Below are 22,478 nucleotides of genomic sequence, written 5' to 3' on the forward strand. Positions count from 1 at the left end.
ATCTTATGCATTTTAAAACTTTGATTAGATCAAGAGTAGCCCCACTAAGAATTAATCTAAAATAAATATTTTTTTGCGGAAATAAATAGACCGTCCCATTGCACCTTATATAATTGTCAATACTGTGCCTTTAAAAAAATTGATTTTGAAAGGGTTATAATTTCTAGCGAAGTTCATTTCTTCAAATAGATTTAAAATTCCTACGATGGAAATGCCTTTTGTACAACAAAAGATTAACACGTTCTGGATGAAACCAATGATATTAGATCAGAAACAGTGTGGATCACTAACATAAACAAATTACGTCACTGGCCCGAAAGTAAACGTGCTTTTATAAATATTAAAATGGAGCTGTCATACCTCTAAACCATCTGTTACGGCTATTAGTATAGACGTTCAGGCTAGTAACGTCATTTGTTAATGTTTATGATCCATGCCGTTACTGTTCTAATATTCGTGATTAAATTTAAATTAATTTTGAACCTGCCGTTATCTTTCCCTTGTAGTTTTCAGGACAAGTCAATGGTTTTGTAAAAAAAACTATTTATTTACAGACACTAAAATGAGTATTAGACAGATTTCATATCTATTTTATCAATGAAATCATTATGCTTGATGGTGCAGATCGTTGTTCGTCAAAGTTGCTGTTGAATCTGCGATAGTGCCAACTCTACGGGGAGCGTCTCCTAGAATCAAGATATATGTATAATAACTTAAGGAAATGTTATTTTAATCTTTATATAATATTCAAAAAGTTTGATTGAAATTAAGAAAAACTTAAAATGTGCTCCACTTTTCTAAAGAAATTAAAATGTAATGTAAAAAATCAAACATTTTTACACCCATCCAAAATATTGTTTGGGTACAAGAACTTTACTATAACTAAGGATTTTTTGTCCTAAAGATCCCACACAGCTAAAAATGTAAGTGAAAAGTTTACCCACCGATATGACATAGTTTTATTGACATATGAAAAAAATGTTCTTAAACTAAAAGTTGATCTATGATTTCGGTAGAGGAAACAAAATAATAATTTATTAAAGTTTATTTTACCACACAGGAAAAATATAAATACAATGTTTTTTTTATGTAATCGAACTATTGTTGTATTCAAAGTCTTAACCTTGTAGCTATCCCCGGTTAGTTGTTACCTTTAAATATGATAATCTTAAATACCCCAGCCGCAGCAAACCTGACGCCTAAGCGAATTTCCATTTGGCTGAATTGATTTTCAATTGATCTATTTAAATAACATTAGGTTTAACGAGTACCTAGGTTTGCTGCTACAAGGAAACTAATAAAGTGTGTGTTTTAAGTAAAATAATTATTGCTTGGTATAAAATGAATATATTTGCCAAGTTTGATCAAAAGATATCCATAAACAAGCAAACTACAACATTTTACAATATTCTCCATAAGAATAACATGGGAATTTTAAATTTACCATTTTTTTAGTTTTCTCCGTAACCAATAACCGTACAAAAACACTTTGATATACTGAATTGTTTGTTTTTTTAAGCTCTTTAAGAAGGTTTAGAGAAAAATTGGGAAATTTTGTGTTTTGAAGGTCAAAAGTGAGAAAAACCAGTTTTTACCCATAAAACCCCCCATAAACCCTGTTCCCATGGTCCGATCATGCTGGATCGCGAACTCATTCAAGTTTATCCTGCCTTACACCTTCAAACCAAATTTCATCAAAATCGGATAAAAATTACTCAAGTTATCGTGTTCACGGACACACACACACACACACATATATATATATATATATATATATATATACATATATAAAAATTTGAACGAGTGGTGTTTTTGGCCTCTGGGGACATCAAAATGAAAAAGTAAATCGGTCCCGGGCCTAAGTCTCACCATGAGACCTACGGTAATAGCTACTTCCCTATAGGGAAATTCGCTAAAAGAAAGCATTTTAATACTCTAATCAATTATGTTATTCATAGTTCGCCAATGCGAATATATTACACAGGTTAAATCTAGTAAGATTTCCACAAATGGTTTTAGACAAAGAATTTGGTCCAAAATTGATGAAATGGAATATTTTCCAATAAGCCAAGGGGAAAAATATTTTGAATACTTTTTTTGAATAATGGAAGTACCAAAACCAGAGTTTTAATGTTTTATAGGAGTAAAAATATACCTAGGGTGTTTAAAACTACCAATAAAAAAATCATTTTTATCAAGTCATAGTTTTGCATTAAAATCCGCAACCACAATAAGTATTTTGAGACCAGAATAATACTTACGTCTGTCTTTGAGTAGTATTTTCTCCAGAACCATAATTGGAGCCTCGATAGTCAGGGAAAGTATTATTGCTAGGAATATCGCAATGACAAAGTCACCCAAAAACTTGTGGATCTAAAAAAAACAAACAAAACAATATGACCTTTATGCAATTCAAAAGGTTCCATAACATTGTATTTCGGCATAACCAAAAAACCTTTAATTCATATAGCAGAGAACCCTTGTGCGAAATTCTTCACAAAAAATGCATTACTTTAAATCAGTAAACCTAATTAAATACACTTAACATTTGTTGATAAGGTAAACAAATCTTAGTAGGCTGTAAGTTGTTAAAGATCAAATGAAAAAGTACATATTAAAATATGTGACAAATATAACCAGTTATTATAATAGTATCTTTCAATAGGTATGTTTATTGTTTATTCGGGTAGTTGAGTGGTTATAGTGCTCGTCTGATGATTAAAATGTCACCAGCTCGATCTTGACAATAATAAGTAGCTTTTTGGTAGGTCAAAACGAACTCAGCTGTCCCAGATCATTGTAATTTTAATAAAATGTCCTGGCTTAAACAGCTGGTCTTAGTCAGTAACAAAGCTCCACAAGACATCTCACTTCATTCCACACTCATCCTTCGCGTATATTTTATTAATACGCAATTAATTCGTGTTCCCATCTCATTTGGTAATACTAATTTGTAATAATGCTCCTACCTAGGGTTTTAAGTGTTTTTATGCAATCTATTTATATTTTAATTTTACCATTGCACTTAATTTAAACCCTACACCGAATGCAACTGTATTTGAACGTTTGTTTATCCTCTGGTATCAAGACCAAAGAGCAAAATGCACACTGTATCTTTTGCTCTATAATTGAAAACGATTAAATTGAAATGAAGACGCTCAATTTATAAAACTCACACCAAAACAAATTTTACAGTACAGTGATGACTTTGCAATACCTAATCTTTACTTACCATTTCGAAGTAGGTAAAGTGCTGTGGCTGACGCAGGCTTCCAACACCGTACAGTATTACAGCTACATGTGTCAAGTATATAGCGTAGGTTAGACGTCCGAGAGGCGCAAATATCTTCAATGATAACCAGCTGTTCAGGAAACCTGAGGATAACAGGTTATTGTAATTGACTTTATCAGGGTTTATTTCGCTAAGTTTTATCAGAAGAGTTAGTTTTAGACATAGAGTAAAAGTGAAGAGGCTTCGGGGAGTTTATGGGAAATTAGGGGAGTTTAGGGGAGCTTAGGGTAGTTTAGGGGAGCTTAGGGGAGTTTAGGGGGTTTAGGGGCGCTTAGGAGAGTTTAGGGGAATAATTTAGGGGAGTTAAGGGGAGTTTAGGGATGTTTATGGGAGCTTAGGGGAGTTAAGGGGAGTTTAGGGGAGCTTAGGGGTTTAGGGGAGTTAAGGGGAATTTAGGAGGTTTAGGGGCGCTTAGGAGAGTTTAGGGGAATTTAGGGGAGTTAAGGGGAGTTTAGGGGTGTTTATGGGAGCTTAGGGGAGTTTAGGGAAGTCTATGGAAGCTTAGGGAAGTTTAGGATTAGGTTTATGAGGGAGTTTGGAGTTAGAATTAGTTTTATGAGGATTTAAATTACTTATCATAACTTCAATACCATCCAGAATAGCTTTAACAATCGATACTATTATTACACGCTTCATTTTAATTTAATTTCAAAATTGTTGTATGAAAGCTAACATTTAATCACTATGTAAAAGTTAACTATACCGGTCACTATCAAATTATTTGTAACCTACTTATAAATTTCCAATCAAATTCATCGTATAGTAAAGACAAAATCAATATGTCTGTCGCAAATATTGATACATTTTGCTTAATTGAACAAGTAACCAAGAATCCAACATTGGGAACAGTGAAAAATATATTAAAATACTAGAGCTCCAACTAAACTAAAGTAGAATTCAGTTTGTGATCGTGCTAATACTATTTTCTCAATAGAGAGTTGTATGTAATAATAGTTGTAAGTTGATTAATGCGTTTAATGTATTTATTTTGTTATTTAAATGGTAAAAAAAATCAAACCTAACAATACACATCCTGTTAGCCACCAACTGAATTGTATTTTAGAACAGATAGGCAGAAGTACATTTTTCATTGACTAAATATGTTTTCAATATGTGGGAATAGGCGAATTTCATAATCACAGCTGATAACGGGGGTGAATTAATTGATAAAATAATCCATTAAAAGGTATTATAGCAGCTTTTCCGATAAAAGTACTTGTGAAAAGGAGGAAAACGTCTTAAAATTTGCATTTACTTATCTTAGATAGGCAGTATATTTATACACCCTGTATAGTATATTTACCACCGTGTCCAGTGGTGCAAGCTAGGATGACCCATGCGAGACCAACAGACCAAAAGAACCTGTAGACTCCAATGTAGAAGGACGATTGCCATTGGTCATAATCACTGTCCAGCTGGAATATGTAGTAGCCTCCAAACAGTCCGTAGCCTAGAAATGCGACTGCTAGGTACCATAATCCCAGTTTCTTGACCTGTAACAACGTTAAGTAAATTAAAACCAGAATTAAACTAAATATTGGATAGGTATTGCATTTTTGTATCAAGAAAGTGTGGAGTTGCTCAAATGGTTAATAGCGTTTTTGATTCGATGAGGCGAGGATTTCAAAAGGTACGTAGCACATATTTTGCTACACATCTTATAATCCTAGGTTTAGGTAGTAATAATTATTTTCCGCCAAAAATTCGTGAATGGTGACTAAATCTACCAAGTTATCTTAGGAAACACATGAATAAATTATTTCTTGTGGGCTCTCTAGGTAACTACAATTTTGTTTTAAGGGTTATGTAAATACATAATATTTAACATTTGTCCTGGACATTTAGTAGAAGAAGAAAATACCGTAGTAACCAAGTAAAAAATATTTAAATTATTTTTCTACATGTGTAAACTCCCTAAATTTAGGACTATTATCGTTCAAATCTGTAAATAATTTCTAAAATATCTCCAGTGGCCTACATTAACTACTTAGTTTTATAAAATAAACCTGACCTAAAAATGGATCAAATAAGTAAATAAACATGAACTGAAAAAATAGAATTATTAGCATAATCAATCAACTTACCCAATGAATTTCCATTCTTATTTTATTTGCTCTATGAAGGTGTAAAATGTACCCAGTCAGAATTCCGATGAAATATGAAACTGTCTTTGTATGAGTGGGAAAGTACAGCTCTGCCATTTCTCGATTCACCTTTTCTGTGCTGTAACAAGAGTAATGATTACCAAAATATGAATATGTACAGGATGCCTTATTCTACCAAATTTCACTTCTGAAAATCGTAATATTTCAGGTATTTCTTATTCGATCCTTTTGAACTTGGTATCGTGTGATAGGGAATTACAAATGCTAAAGAAAAGTGTTGTTTTTTTATAAAGTTAGCCGTTTTTGAGTAATTTAAGTGTAAACATTTAAAATAACCTCCATTTTGTAATTTTAAGTTGAATCAAGATGGATTTCTTTTCTAACATTGGTCTTTTATACTTTAACCTACATACCAATTGTTAGACAAAATTCAAAAATAAAAATGTTTATGTAAAAAATACAAAATGGTCGAAATCTGATTAACGAAGCGATTTTGGAAAAATATTATTCTTGATTTTCTCTTTATTTTGACCCATAGAATCATTTCCCGGAGTTTGGCTGTTTACTTACTGGACACCCAGTATATATATTCATATTTAATGATTTATCTGCGAGCATTGAAATAACGATAACATTTACAATATAATTAAGTATTTATTACGAAAATCATTATTATGGGACTAAATATTTTATCAAAGTTCGTGAGTTATTCCATAATTGTTTTAATTTTTTGTATACAACAGTTAATATACAGGGTGTTAAAAAAAGGCGGGGAAATAATTTACGTAGTAATTCCTTGGGTCGAAATAAAGAGAAAATCAAGAATAATTTTTACCTTTGAATCTTTTGCCCGATCTTTATGAAACTTGATATGTATGTTAAGGTAGAAGAGACCCATGTTAGAAAAAAAATCATTTTCATTCAACTTAAAATTTAAAAATGGTGGTCATTTTAATTTTTTGAACTTAAACAACAAAAAACGGCAGATTTTGTAAAAATGTCAGGAGCATTATTATTTAGAATTTTTAATTCCCTATCAAACGGAACCAAGTTCAAAAATATCGAATAAGAAATTGCTGAAATATTACAATTTTTAGTTGTAAAATGGGGTAGAATAAGGTTTAGATGTTCCGGTTTGCTCAATTTGTTTACTACAAATCGAAATATTTAAGCTATTTCTTATTTGATTTGTTTTACTTTGTTACCGTTTGATAGGGAATTATAAATGCTAAATTAAAGTATTCACGACATTTCCTTATAAAATAAGTAGTTTTTGTGTAATTTAAGTAAAAAAAATTGAAATGGCTATTTTAAAATTTTTATTTGAATTAAGATTATTTTTTTTCTAACATGGGTCTATTTTACCTTAACATACATACCAAGTTTCATAAAGATCGTCCGAAAAATTCAAAGATAAAAATATTTTTGTAAAAAATACAAAATGCCTAGCTAACGAAGTGATTATGGGAAAAATATTATTCTTGATTTACTCTTTATTTTTGACCCAAGGAGTCACTACGTAAATTATGTCCCTACCTTTTTTGAACACCCTTTAATAACAGTAACTTAAAAGAACTTGGAAATTAACATTGTTGATCTGAAGCATAGTATAACCTTTGAAACTCACTTATACAACAGCTACTTACTCAAAAGATATTGGGATTGGAGTTTTAATTTGGTCAACAAACGCCACCACGAAAGGAACAATGATTGATACGATGGCTAGAAGAAAGAGATTCGTAAGACCCAGCCTGGGCCAACGCCACAGAGGGTACAACACCAGGGGAGACAGCCAGAACAGCTGCATATCAGCGGCTAGGTACCACGACTGCATCATACACTGTAACATGTGGCTGTATATTATACATGTAGCCATGTCACAGAGGGTACAACACCAGGGGAGACAACCAGAACAGCTGCATATCAGCGGCTAGGTACCACGACTGCATCATACACTGTAACATGTGGCTGTATATCATACATGCAACCATGCCATAGAGGGTACAACACCAGGGGAGACAGCCAGAACAGCTGCATATCAGCGGCTAGGTACCACGACTGCATCATACACTGTAACATGTAGCTGTATATTATACATGTAACCACGCCACAGAGGGTATAACACCAGGGGAGACAGCCAGAACAGCTGCATATCAGCGGCTAGGTACCACGACTGCATCATACACTGTAACATGTAGCTGTATATTATACATGTAACCACGCCACAGAGGGCACAACACCAGGGGAGACAACCAGAACAGCTGCATATCAGCGGCTAGGTACCACGACTGCATCATACACTGTAACATGTGGCTGTATATTATACATGTAACCACGCCACAGAGGGCACAACACCAGGGGAGACAACCAGAACAGCTGCATATCAGCGGCTAGGTACCACGACTGCATCATACACTGTAACATGTAGCTGTATATTATACATGTAACCACGCCACAGAGGGCACAACACCAGGGGAGACAGCCAGAACAGCTGCATATCAGCGGCTAGGTACCACGACTGCATCATACACTGTAACATGTGGCTGTATATTATACATGTAACCACGCCACAGAGGGCACAACACCAGGGGAGACAGCCAGAACAGCTGCATATCAGCGGCTAGGTACCACGACTGCATCATACACTGTAACATGTAGCTGTATATTATACATGTAACCACGCCACAGAGGGCACAACACCAGCGGAGACAGCCAGAACAGCTGCATATCAGCGGCTAGGTACCACGACTGCATCATACACTGTAACATGTAGCTGTATATTATACATGTAACCACGCCACAGAGGGCACAACACCAGGGGAGACAACCAGAACAGCTGCATATCAGCGGCTAGGTACCACGACTGCATAATACACTGTAACATGTAGCTGTATATTATACATGTAACCACGCCACAGAGGGCACAACACCAGGGGAGACATCCAGAACAGCTGCATATCAGCGGCTAGGTACCACGACTGCATCATACACTGTAACATGTAGCTGTATATTATACATGTAACCACGCCACAGAGGGCACAACACCAGGGGAGACAGCCAGAACAGCTGCATATCAGCGGCTAGGTACCACGACTGCATCATACACTGTAACATGTAGCTGTATATTATACATGTAACCACGCCACAGAGGGCACAACACCAGGGGAGACAACCAGAACAGCTGCATATCAGCGGCTAGGTACCACGACTGCATCATACACTGTAACATGTAGCTGTATATTATACATGTAACCACGCCACAGAGGGCACAACACCAGGGGAGACAACCAGAACAGCTGCATATCAGCGGCTAGGTACCACGACTGCATCATACACTGTAACATGTAGCTGTATATTATACATGTAACCACGCCACAGAGGGCACAACACCAGGGGAGACAACCAGAACAGCTGCATATCAGCGGCTAGGTACCACGACTGCATCATACACTGTAACATGTAGCTGTATATTATACATGTAACCACGCCACAGAGGGCACAACACCAGGGGAGACAGCCAGAACAGCTGCATATCAGCGGCTAGGTACCACGACTGCATCATACACTGTAACATGTAGCTGTATATTATACATGTAACCACGCCACAGAGGGTACAACACCAGGGGAGACAGCCAGAACAGCTGCATATCAGCGGCTAGGTACCACGACTGCATCATACACTGTAACATGTAGCTGTATATTATACATGTAACCACGCCACAGAGGGTACAACACCAGGGGAGACAGCCAGAACAGCTGCATATCAGCGGCTAGGTACCACGACTGCATCATACACTGTAACATGTGGCTGTATATTATATATGTAACAATGTAAACAAACAAGTACAGAAATAAAGCAAATTATAGTACAGTAGGTTGTACCATGGGAATTATGTTTTGTTTGAGTCAGTTTGTGTGATTTCCAACATGGTTAACTAATCAAACATGCCCTTATTGTAAACTTCCAATGATATAGTATAAAAATAAGGAAATAAAACTGTTTCACCACTTAATGAGATATTTGGAACTTTTGTACCACTGTCTTTTTGCCAAAACTTTGGGTCTATGTCAGCGAAACAAAATCATGGTATGTGTCTGTGTATCTATGATTCTGTGACTTCGCTATGATAGTTTCTTTTGTATTGCTATGTGTAATACTTCATTATGTGTATGATCGTCTACGCTACGGTTTCTTGTTAAACGATTGTTTCTATGTCCGTGCTAGTAAACCTTTGATGTTTCTTTCCATATAATCTAAATTCGGTAATTATAAATGTAGATGCTGCAATATATTATTTTAGATCTATTATTTACGTAATTTTTATTTAACTCCGATGAAAATTTTCCATTTACTAAACGACTGTGAATAAAAATAATTAAAAAAAAAACAATCCTATGAATCTATTTCAAAGTTACTAATCAACATTATCTATAAGACATCACCCACATTACTGTTAGGGTTGACATAGTTATTGATGTACAGAAGTCCCGTCCACCAGTTTTGGGTACAGTCATTCTTGGCGCCCCCAACAAGTCTGTCCCACAGAGGACCATCCCCTGTACGATACAACCATGTAGCTGTCACCACAATCATCAGACCATATGCTGGCGTAAGCCTGAAATGATTTAAAAATGGAAGAACAGTGCTGATTTTATTCTAAATAATTTAAGAAAGTTATATAAAATAACCGTTAACATTGACTTTAGCGCCCAAATGTGAGTTTTCCACTTTACCTTTACGTGTACTATATGAATATGTGCTTCATATACATATACATATGGGTGCACCGTCACCTAAATGGTTCTTTTAGGGTTAAAAGTAAATTTTACAGTGTCCAATTTACTCTTTTATCATACATAGGGACAAACGAAAACGTGTAAATAAATAGTTCTTAATGGTTCCAATAGCCTATTTATTACAATAATAATTGAATGCACTAGTAGCACTTGAAGCAAATCTAACTATAATCTAATCATCATATGTGAAGTGAGATCTTCAATATCAATAGCTGAAACATCTCTCTTAATCTATAATATGATAATAACATCTTATTGATATTGTCCTTTTATTTTTTTAGTATTTCTTGGTTAAATTCCTTTTTTTCCTGTAAATGTCCAAATAGAGCAAATAAATTATAAAATATATACATGGGTTTAAATTAAAGCTTTGTATGTATGAATTTTATTTCACTTGCAAAAACATATTTGTTGGGGAAGAATACTAATGCAAAAATAAAACTAATGCAGTGTAAAAAATTGCCCTTTGATTTAAGTTAGTAACAATAAAGTCATTATACTGATTTTAGGTGCAATAACAAAAACAATAATTTATAGTTTACACCAAGCTATCAACATTTTTTGGTATTCTTTATTGAAATTATAAAAAAATGAAAGCAGAGAGGTGGTTGTGAAAGGAAAAAGAAGAATGTTTATTTTGTAAACATTACAGCAAAGAGAAGCTAAATTAAAGACATAAATACGGGGCTGAAGGCGCGGTGCTGCTTCTGATTATAAACTTGCTAAAATCAGCACTCTTTCTCTCCCCAGCGCATGCTTGGTGTCGTAAAATTTGATAATTACTATTTAATGTTTACAAAATGTTTTTCAAACTCTCTTTCACAACTTACGTTCCTTGGTTAAAAATCCTACTTGGATTATTCCCATCCTTATGGAACAGCTGAAGCCAATTTTATTGTTAGTTCTGTCCGGTGTACTGTAGATGTCGTGTTTTGTTTACAATTTGTTTTTATTATTTTAGGGTTAGTTTCTCATAATTTGTGCCTCACTGTTTGGTTATATAGCTAGTGGATGAGTTATTGTTTATGATTAGATAGTTTTATTTGGTTTTAAATTATACTGAAATAGCAAGAAACGAATTGTCAACAAAACACGAATCTACAGTACACCGGACAGAACTAACAATAAAATTGGCTTCAGATGTTCCATAAGGATAGGAAATCAAGTCGCGCTACGTTAAGGCGAAAACAATTTAGCCTCCCTGGCAAACTATTAAGTCTATAGAACAAAGCACGAAAAAGAATGTGAGTTAGTAACTAGGTGATTGCATTAAGCTCACAACAGTTGTGTTACTAACAGTAGTTCTAATTTACTATGGGATTGACATGATTGGTTGAACAAGCACAACACAGAATAGTGCATATTGTGCTCTAAAGAATGTTAATTTATCAATTTTAAACTCCCTCCATCAATAATATATTAAGAACTATGTATAACTGTTATAGGAATATATGAAAACGCACAAAATAAAGTTGACTGAATAAACAAATCACTATCAAAGTTAATAAGTGTGAAAATGCATGGTCCTTTTGTATAACATGCAATTTAAAATAATTGAGCAAATCTGCAACCTCTAAAACACTAAATATTTGGTAATTAATATTAACTGTGTATTACCAGCCGCAACTGTTCCAACCTATAACGATAGTCACAGGTTACAACTGTTACAAATCGCGTTATCTACCTGAGATAGCGGTGCACGTAGCCTACAAGATGTGACATGAGGGTTTTGCCACGTCGCCGTGCCAGGTTCATGTACACGTACGTGTTCAGGATGCCACTGATAAGGAAGAACACGTCTACTGATAAGGTGGCGTTCAACACGATCATGCTCGACCAATCTTCGACGTACTGGAACATCAATTGAGGTTATTTGAATATCAAATGTTAGATCGTTGTATGTGTAATATGAAAGATTTTTAGTGAACTGTACTACAGTAAATGTAATTTTTGAAGTAATAATTAATCTTCAAATTATATAATAATAAATTATATAAATTATATAATAATTGATCTTGGTTGCTCTAGGGGCTCAGTAGTTAATACGTCCATTGTAAAAGTAATAATTGAAATTTCGATAACAAGTTGATTCTGTTGAAGGGGTTTACCAAAAGAAGAACACACGTATGAAGTAGTGTTTTTGTATACTGCAGTGATTTAAAACACTGAGAAGATCGTATTCTTGGCAGGGAACAGCATACATTGCTCTTATATGAGCAATGTTTGCTTGTATGTATGCTTGCATAAAGATCTCGAAAACTGCTTTGACGATTTCCTTAAAATGTTGTAAATAACTTATATCTGGCCTAAAACGTGTTTACCGCAGTTACCAGCAAAAATATAATTACGTAATAAAATGAAATTGGAAGTCAACATTTTTTAACATTGGCCTTATGGGTTGCCAAGGAACCATGTTGGTTGAACAAAATAACAAGGAAATGTACACAAAATACTTGTAACGCGCGTTTTTAACCAGCCATCCACAGTATACTAGCAAAAAAATTACAAAAGAAGACTACACGATTAGGGGTACAATGGAAATAAACGATACTGAGTCATGGCTCGGTTCCCATGTACTTATTATCTTAAGGGACCATTTAACAAACAAAAAGTACGGAGTTAAGTTATAGTAGTGAAAGTTTATAACAATTTTCATACACATTCTCGAGGAAGTTGAATTATTTTTAGCATGAAAATCAAATTTATTATCACTTATACACCAAACAAGCCTATTCACAAATTGTTCCTTTTATTATTTGAAGTTTAGGAACTTACAAATAAATTATCTGGATATTTTAATAACGTAAACAGATGTAATTAATTTCAAATCAATCAGGCATGAAATTATTTCCAACAACTCCTAAACTGATTTAACCCAACTATAACTTGATTGCCAACACGATTTAAACAACCGTAGGTCTACCATTTATCAAACAACACGTGCTATCAAACTAAACTACCCAGATGTATCGAAGGAAATTCAATGTTACCAACTGACATCAGCAACATTGAGCAGATTGGTCAGAGGGGCCTGGACCGAGAACCTGATGCGGTGTCCAAGGGTCACCCAGGCGATGCTGAGGAACTTGAGAGCGTGCAGCACAGAGAGAGAACCTTCAGCAACCCGAGTGTCCATGAGTCGACGTCCATTGGTGTAGAGAGAAAATGACGTCAGCAACTGGAGACCAGTGCTTAATCCTAGGGGAATGGAGTTAAACATCTTAAATGTCTTGAAATGTTTCATTGTGTATTACTTTATGCGTTATATTATTAGTTTTATGCACGGTGGATTTCTACCAGGTGATCACTGCCTAGGTTTCATGGACTTAACACTACCTACAAGTACTTTTTAAGAGCTTGGGGCCTCTTTATCTTCCATTCGCCCGTCCACAAGGTATGTGCATGGAACGTACGCAATAAAATAAGTAAGCCGTACAGTACAAGAGTGACATTTATCGATTAAATCTAGTTGCAGTTACAGTAACAGGAGGCCAATCCATGACATTGCTGCCACGTGATACGTAGTTCATCACGCCAATGGCTGAGCAAATAACTCACCTTTTATAGGTTACATTATAAAAGGGGATTGCATTAATTATCTCGTAATTATTTTTATTTAAACGATTACTTTATACTGTAGGGCTATAATTATTTCTTAACAAAGAATTACAGTAAATGGCATACTACCTCGACCATCTGCTTGCTCATTGTTGTAACCCAATGTCAAGTCGATTGTAGTCGAAATAGCCACCACAATAAGACTGCACAATGTAACCACTCTGAAACCAAAATATACGTTTATGATGTTTAAACATTTCAAGACGACTCTTCCACTACTATGAGATAAGAATTGAATTAAATTTTCTTTAAATTCTATTATTGTTTGTCTATAATTCTATTGTGATACAATTCATTTATGAAGTAGACACATTATTCTTTAAAAATTTTGTAGCAAGTGCTGGTTTCTATTTTTTTTATTGGTATAAAATATAGTGTTATGAGCTCATCATAGTGCGTACGGATGAAAGGGTATACAGTCTACTCCTGATGTACTACTGAAGTTCATCAAGTATAAAAGTCTAGTATTTTTTGCGAAAGTTAGTTATTGTGGAAAGAAAGTTTAAATAGTATACAATAAGTTGCCAATCATTTTGGCAAGAAAAATCTGTGCGCAAGAAAGAATTTTGTCGGAGAGTTAGTTGAACTTTGTCCTCATATGCTAGTAGTGTGCCAAACTCAACAAAATTTAATTAATAATCATTCAATCGTTATTAAATTACCGATTTCGTTTTATATTTCTATATAAAATTATTTAATATTTAATGTTCACTGACAAATAATACTTGAATTTGAATAAATAGGACAGAAAATACTGATAGGGAACTAATAAAATGTTTACTTATTATTGCTACAAAAGGAACAGTCAGACCCTGGGGGTTCATCACCAACTGAAGCCAATGGTGGAGACACCATTATCTGTATGAAGTCAAGCTAAATATATTTTCGTACTAATCAATAAATATTTAAAGTATTACTAAACCTGCTGATCATCTTCTGCTACAAAATGTATCCAACATGTAATCTCTTACAAACGTCTCTGACTTATAGACATAGTTCAAGCTTTATATAAAAACTGTAACGCTTATGTAAAGCTGTAACAATAATATGTCTATGCCATGCAGTTAGTTTTTGAAAAGCTCACATGCCAACCACCTCAGCGGTGTCCAGCGGCGGCCGTAGCTTGACATGACAGTCCGTCTGATCTACTGAGAACTGAATGGTCAAGTTAGCGGAGGTCAGGGCTGGGTTGACGTCGTTGGCTACATCTTCTAGTGCAAGGCCTATAGTCTCTGGGCTACAGGATGACGGCAAACAGAGAGCGAAGGTGTAGGCGAGTGCGTTGCCCAGAACAGCCAGGACTCCCTAGGAGGAGGAAAATTTGGTTGTTAAATAAAAGGGTAATTAAGGTACAGATAATGGAAAATTAAATAAAAGGTTTATTGCATTTTAGAGGTGGTGCTAGGTCTGGCAAGTTCTCCCCATCACTTACTATCTGTATCAGTGGTTCAACTATCAATTAACCTATACTATGCTATGTATTATAGGTTAGTTGTTATTGTAACAACTTCAAGTGCTTACAAATTCAAGTGCTATGTATGTATGTTGCTATGTTTAGTGGTCAGAGTTTAACTGTAAGAAAGGACCATGAGGTCCTAAGTTCGCCTCAATAAAGGAGGATTTTCATTTCATTTTTTTCATTTCAAGTAAAGTTCTCTCAAGAGAATGTATAGTTAAATTATTTTTGAACAGCAATCATGCTTTTTGTAAACATCTATGTTTTCGTAAAATCCTTTGACCGGTAAACTGAATTACTCGACCACAATGCGTTCCCAGGAAAAAGAAATCACTTTTCAAAAAATATCAAAATATTTTTAAAAATTGAATGAAGTTTTTTTCAAGTTTTTTATTAAACATCCTGCATCCAATTACTGGGTAGCTCTACCGATAACATCCATATTTGTTACAATATATGTTATGAAAAATCGACTACATAATGTTTAGAACCGTCATTAAAATCATACAGTTTGCAGGCATCAAGAAAGAAAGCTGGGACGGGTGGCGTCGTCCTGTAATCCAGCTACTAGGAGGTCACGAATTGTGGATATTTATAGGCGGCACTGTGGATGCGATACTCCCCGGTGTGGATTAACGTCCGCACGAGTGAGTATATTACGATTATCCGCATTACTATCCTGATAATTAGACCAATTCATATTTACCAATGTAAAAATGTGGTTCGGATTCCACTATAAACTGTATGTCCCTTAGTTGCTATTAGCTTTATGGGCTACTTTATTAATTAACAGCTGTGTCTAAGGAATGTCGGCCTTAGTCACTAACAAGACTACAAGATCGCGCCACTCATCCTACACTAATCTCCATTCATACTTGGATAAAATACCTACTATGTATGATGGCCATTTGATTGAACAGTATGAACAGTAAATAATATCAGTACTTTAGAAATATTATTCACCCAGTAAAACCACTTATCTTGATTAAAAGGCTTAGTATTCCAATGAAAATATGTCAGTTAAGATAATGATCACAATTTATTACAGTTTTCAAGAACGTTCTTGCATGCATATCGGGATAGTTTGGTAACTTACGGGAGGAGCAAAATCAGGAGGTTTGGTAAAGTTGAGGTGGAGGACGGCCAGGCAGTGTTGGCCTGTGAAGTCAGCATCTACGTGTCCAGTGACTGAGATGTCCACACACTCATCGTAGGCTCCGAGGTCGACCAAGTTACCTCCGAAGACACCTACAGGTATCTTGGAGCTGGCGTCCAACACTAAACAATAGGAAAGTTAGTGCTACTAAATGACAAGAGAGTGTTAGGATGATTAGATAAGAGTAGAGTATTAGGATTGATGATAAAATTGTGTTAAGGTAACTAATTAAAAAAATAATTGTTAGGTCCATTGAGCTAGAAACACAATCAGAGGCAACACTGGCACGGCAACTCTGCTAGAAAATCAATATGGTGTAACATTTTGTAATGGCTGGATTGGCTCGTTGCTTTTTTGTATGTACAATCCCAAAATTCCCTATTCCCCAGTTCAAATTAATGTACTTATAGTCCAGTGCAATTAGACAAAAAATGACCTTGACCCGGACAAAATTGATAACAGGCTGAAAATTGGTGGAAACGTTCAGAACAATGTCCTGAGTCGCCCACACAAAGTCCCAAGAAATCCCAGTTGGGGAACGGCCGCCATCTTGAAAAAACTGCCGCCATCTTGGAAATTTAGAATTTTTGCTGTATCTTTTGAAGTAATTGTCCGGAAGGCATTATTTATGTCTCAAATTAAGCGTTTTGAACTCATGTATGAGGGTATTAAAGAGTTTAATACGTTATAATCATAAATATTATTTATATTAACCTAAAAATATATCTATAAAAATGATAAAAATTTACAAAATATTTACAAAATGAAGCTTTTTCTCTTTTGTGCTTAATGAGCTCGTTAAAGCCATTGACCCTTTTGACATTTCTTGCAACCCATTATGCTTAGTCGTTGGAATTGGTTAAATACGGGGTGAATAAAAAGTCAAGACCCCCCCCCCTCTAATATTTTTCGTAGTGAATATACAGAGATGTATTTTTGGTGGTCGTCCAATTTTAGCAAGAAGTTTCATTTTATGATTTTTAAATATTCCCCCAAAAGGGGGGATTTTGGGGGCAACTGAAATATTTTAAACGTAAACCTTCTTTATACTGACATCTCATTTTAAAGTGTTTAAAAAAAGGGGTTTATGTGGGACACTCAAAAATTTTAAAATCATAAAATGAAACTGAAAATGAGTGTCCCCAAAAACTCCTTTTTGTAAACACTTTAAAATGAGATGTCACTTGAAGGGTGTTTACGTTTAACATATTTGAGTTGCCCCCAAAATCTCCCCTTTTTGGGGAACATTTATAAATTTCAAAATCATAAAATGAAACTTCCTGCTAAAATTGGACGACCACCAAAAGGACATCTCAATATATTCACTTAGAAAAATATTAAAAAGGGGGTTGTTGACTTTTTATTCACCTAAATGCTGTAATTTGTTATTTATTTATTTATTTATTCTAACGGTAAGATCACCAATTTACAATGTGGATTCAAGAAGCCTAAGTGGTAACCTTATGCATTTTAACAGAAAACTTAACTAACTTGAATCTATGGCAGGAGCAGAGCAACATCGGTAACAGGAAACATAATCATGACTAGGAAAGCAACAATTTAACAATGAAGTACAAAATAAAATATGAAAAATCAATTCATAATTTTGTTCGTTCCGATGTGAAAAATAGAATCATCTATATATCGTTGCTATAATTGATTACCATTATATTATAATATTGCATATAAACTTATAATGTAACTACTTGATGTTAAATGTTATTGTCGGTGATGTAATCTTCGTTGCGGTTGGCACACCCGTGTCCAATTCAGTATCCATACATCGTGGTGCAATTAAGACCATAAGGGTCGTTATACTGTATCCATGAATCCATTCCAACCTGGATTTGGTTCGTCACTCAGTTGGTAGTTAATGAGCCATAGGGTGTCAGCAAGACAAGCATCTACAACTATTTTTGGTTCGGAAAGGGCTGTACTGACATCTCCCAACACTACTTATGATTTCCTAGGCTTAGGCGGACGTTGGTAAGGTGTCACTGTGGCTGAAAGCCATTAGATGGAAGGACACTTTTTGCTTTTGGGATTGTAGATCGTGGTACAGGAGCACTTGCATTGACACATTTCGGCTGGTGTTATGCACTCAATGACACCCATTACGTGAAGTTTCATGTCCATCAAGTGTCTTAACGTTGTAATCCGCGTTGTCGAAAACATACTAAACGTAAGCTCCGTCATCTATTGAAGGTGAGACATCATCAGCTATCGAAGTCTCATAATGACGACCTTCTTGTATGTCGAGCAAACCCCGAGCTACGATAGAATGTCTATCGGCAACTTCGAGCCATACCGTCAGTGAAGGTCGAGCAGCAGGGACGATATAAAAGATCGTGGTCAATCTGCAGCAATAACTGCATGAGCTATATTAGTTGTCTCCTCTTTAAAGATTTATCATAGTTAAATGAATATTATATTTATATTGAACCAATTCCAAAGAAAGCATTGAGGACTGCAAGAAATCTCAATAGGGTTAATGGCTTAAACAAGTCCATTACGAAAAAAAGACAAAAAGCTTATTTTGTATATATATTGTATATTTATATCAATTATTTAAGATGGGGACGCCACTATGTGCGTATTTTAACAAAATATGAGTGAAGGATGAGTGTAGGATGAGTGGCGCGATCTTGTAGTCTTGTTAGTGACTAAGGCCGACATGTTCCTTAGACACAGATGTTAAATAATAGCCCATACAGCTAATGGCAACTAGGGGACCTACAGTTTATAGTGGAATCCGAACCACATTTTTCCTTCTATTTAACGAATTGGTCTAATTATCAGGATAGTACTGGATAGTCATAGTACTTACTAGTGCGGACGTTAACGCTGTTGGTAAGTTGCGGCCCAAACCTAATTTTGCGTATGAGTTGCGGCCCAGACTGAAAAAAGTGATGTACGAGTTGCGGCCCGAGTAAAAACAGGTTAATTACGGCCAAGGATATGGTTGGTTTAATGTTACAACAGATTATTGTGGTAGTTTGGTTTGCACTCCGTTGTACATAAGTTTATTTAAAAAATCCGGATTTTGAGTTGTACTCAGAGGTCAGCCCTATTTTCTGAATTCTTCTCCACCAACTCTGACCCAGATGGAAACGGCAACCCGGAATTAAAGCACTATGCAATTCTTCCTCGACTGCACTATGTACAGGGTGTCTCACGAGAGGTGTCTCAAATTGATTACGGAAAACGGCTTAACGTACAAGGACGAAATAAAATTATTTCCCGCTAAATCAACCCCAAGGAAAAACGTAAAAATATTTTTAATTTTTTCCCAATACAGAGGGTGCCAAAAACTGAGGGTCACTAGTTCGAATCTCGGAATTTTCAAATGTAAACATATAACATATAATATACTATAATATAATATAATATAACATATAACATATAATATAACATGTCATGTAAACATTTTGGCGAAAGCAGAAATTAATTTATTATCTTTTTCCGTTTCAAAATGGCGGATGTTTTTTTTTCATCTATATTTTTTAATACTCTGTGTTTCCTATACCAACGCATTTAGCCCTTCTCCGGTTGAATTTTCTTACTCGTTATGAAATTAGCTTCACTTTGATATGCTACAAGTAACGGTTTTTTGAAATGATAAAAATTCAAAAAAAAATATTTTTGAAAATTTGCAAATGCTCATTGTTCAAAATTTTCAAATAGCAACATATGTCAAGTGGCACATCATTTTATAGTTTATCCACACCAGGGAGCATCGCATCGACCGTTCATGCCTATACAAATCCACAATTCGTATAAAAGGGGGGACATAACCGTATATATATCATTATTATAGATATTTTTTTGGTTAATATAAATAAAATGTATACTTAGAACATAATAAACTCTTTAATTATATATTACCCTCATACATGAGTCCAAAACGTTTAATTTGAGACATAAATAAGGCCTTTCGGACAATTACTTCAAAAGATACAGCAAGAAATCTAAATTTCCAAGATGGCGGCAGTTTTTTCAAGATGGCGGCCGTTCCCCAACTGGGATTTCTTGGGACTTTGTGTGGGCCACTCAGGACATTGTTTTGAACATTTCCACCAATTTTCAGCCTGTTATCAATTTTGTCCGGGTCATAACCTAATTGCACTGGACTATTAGCACAATGTAATTTATCCCTTAGTACAAAAGGCTGCCAACGTCTTGCAATTCTGTTATTCAATGCTACCTCGAGTTGTATCAATAGCACATTGGTTACGAACACTAAATGACAGAAGGTTAGGACCAGTAGATAACAGAAGAGTGTTAGGAATACTAAACGACAAGGAATTATTAGTAGCACTCAATCAAAAGGAGAGTGTTAAGACCACTAAATAACAGGAGAGTGACATTGTCACAAAATTATTAGACAGAGAAAATGAAATTATAGGGATTTTAAATAACAAAAAGGTTTAAAACCAGTAATTTAAACGATATTCCCAGGACTACCAGATGACAGGATAGTCTTAGGGTCCTTTATGGAGAAAATGTGTTAAGGGCAATAACAGGAAAGGGTCAGGACCTCAAAATAACATAATGGGTTTAGATCCACTGGCACTAATTACCATAAAAGTGTTAGGAACTAAATACTGGTAAGAAAGTTTTTGGACAGGAAAACTTGAAATGTTAAGATAATTTGCGCTCCTCTGATTAGTCATTAATTGAGTCACTAGGCAATTAAATGTTGGTCAAGAAGGTTTATGTGATTCATAGTCAGGGGTACCAAACATTGGGATGATGATTAATAGAATTGTAGAAGTTAATATTAGAAACTTATTTTTACCCTATGTTAACATATTTAGTTTCATTCAATCATTAGTAATCATTCAAGTAAAATTATAATTTTCTCTTACAGCTTTTTACTATGAATAAAATGTAGGTATAGAATAAAAATATTAGTTTTAAAAAGTACTGTATACTAAACAGTACACCCTCTTGGTGGGCATTAAACAGACAAAATATTTTCACGTAGGAAGTTCATTATATTTATTACGTACCGTACAAAAGTAGTGGACGCGAAAAAATCTAACTAAGAAGATTTCGGGAATAAATTTAATGGTAAAAATACTATCAACAAAAGTATCCGTGTTTGTATGTCTAAAATGTTCTACTTTTGTATATTAACGACAACAATGTTTTCAACTAATTGTACGTACAAATTTCTTGAAAATTTAACTGTTGTTTCGAAACTAGTTACCCGAGAGGATTGCAGAAAAATCATAAATAAGTCGTGAAATTTAACCTCTGTAATGCAAATGTGCAAAATGTTTCTGGCCAACCTATTGTGAGTTTTTATCTAGGATTATTTCGTTAGTTATGTGAACTTTTAACATTATCAACAACAGTACTTACTTTGCAGCGCCCAAACATCCCCCTTCACCAAAGCTTTTTCGAACACATCCAAAGCTGCTGAACATGCTCCTGTATCCACACCGTTAACCGATTCCACGTCAAATTTCTTTAAACGCTTGACGAAATTCGCGGGAGACAACGCACTAACCAATTTTACATATCTTAAAAGCCTCAAAAAGTCACTTGTCTCAATAAAATCATTCTCAATTGATACATTCGCACTTTCATATGGGTTCCTTTGGTCACTTCCTAAGTCTTTTAGTTCTGCGTCTTCACTTATTTCTTGATCTACTGCATAGCCTAATCCTGAAACCTTAGCAGATTCCCCAATAGTACTCCATATACATAACACCATATAGAACACACAGTAGGAACACAACAACGCCATGACACGCCTCCGAGTTGGACGAAACAATGGCCTCGTGTGGCGCGGAAACATGATAAACAGTAGTTTTCAGTCAAATGCCTTATCAGCACAACTGTCACTGATTAGTTGGAGAACCACTCATATTCATGGTGACCTCATTCAAGATAAGACAGACTCATTGTTGAATTTGGTGGGAATTCTATTGTTTTAATTGTTCTTAGCTCATGGGATTCCCTTGGACGAATTGACATGACGCGATTGATACAAATTGCTATACGGAAGTTATGAAACGATGAGGATTTACCAATGGGGATGATAGC

General features: G+C 35.0%; 1 protein-coding gene across 1 annotated transcript; it reads right to left on the bottom strand.

Annotated features, from left to right (window-relative positions):
- Positions 1-532: 532 nt before the first annotated feature.
- LOC128992127 (nose resistant to fluoxetine protein 6-like) lies at positions 533-22,212 on the bottom strand. The gene is made up of 13 exons (XM_054415555.1): positions 21,792-22,212; positions 16,365-16,546; positions 14,897-15,117; positions 13,882-13,973; positions 13,193-13,392; positions 11,879-12,045; positions 9,845-10,013; positions 7,044-7,237; positions 5,377-5,515; positions 4,596-4,785; positions 3,233-3,375; positions 2,262-2,373; positions 533-686 (listed from the first exon to the last, which is right to left on the bottom strand). Exons 1-13 carry the CDS (start codon positions 22,177-22,179, stop codon positions 607-609), a joined length of 2,277 nt encoding a protein of 758 aa, XP_054271530.1. The 5' UTR covers positions 22,180-22,212; the 3' UTR covers positions 533-606.
- Positions 22,213-22,478: the final 266 nt, after the last annotated feature.

Source organism: Macrosteles quadrilineatus, unplaced genomic scaffold (assembly GCF_028750875.1).
Source record: "Macrosteles quadrilineatus isolate MER2022 unplaced genomic scaffold, UCM_ALF_1.0 Scaffold_4__1_contigs__length_99947679, whole genome shotgun sequence".
Classification (NCBI taxonomy): Eukaryota; Metazoa; Arthropoda; class Insecta; order Hemiptera; family Cicadellidae; genus Macrosteles; species Macrosteles quadrilineatus.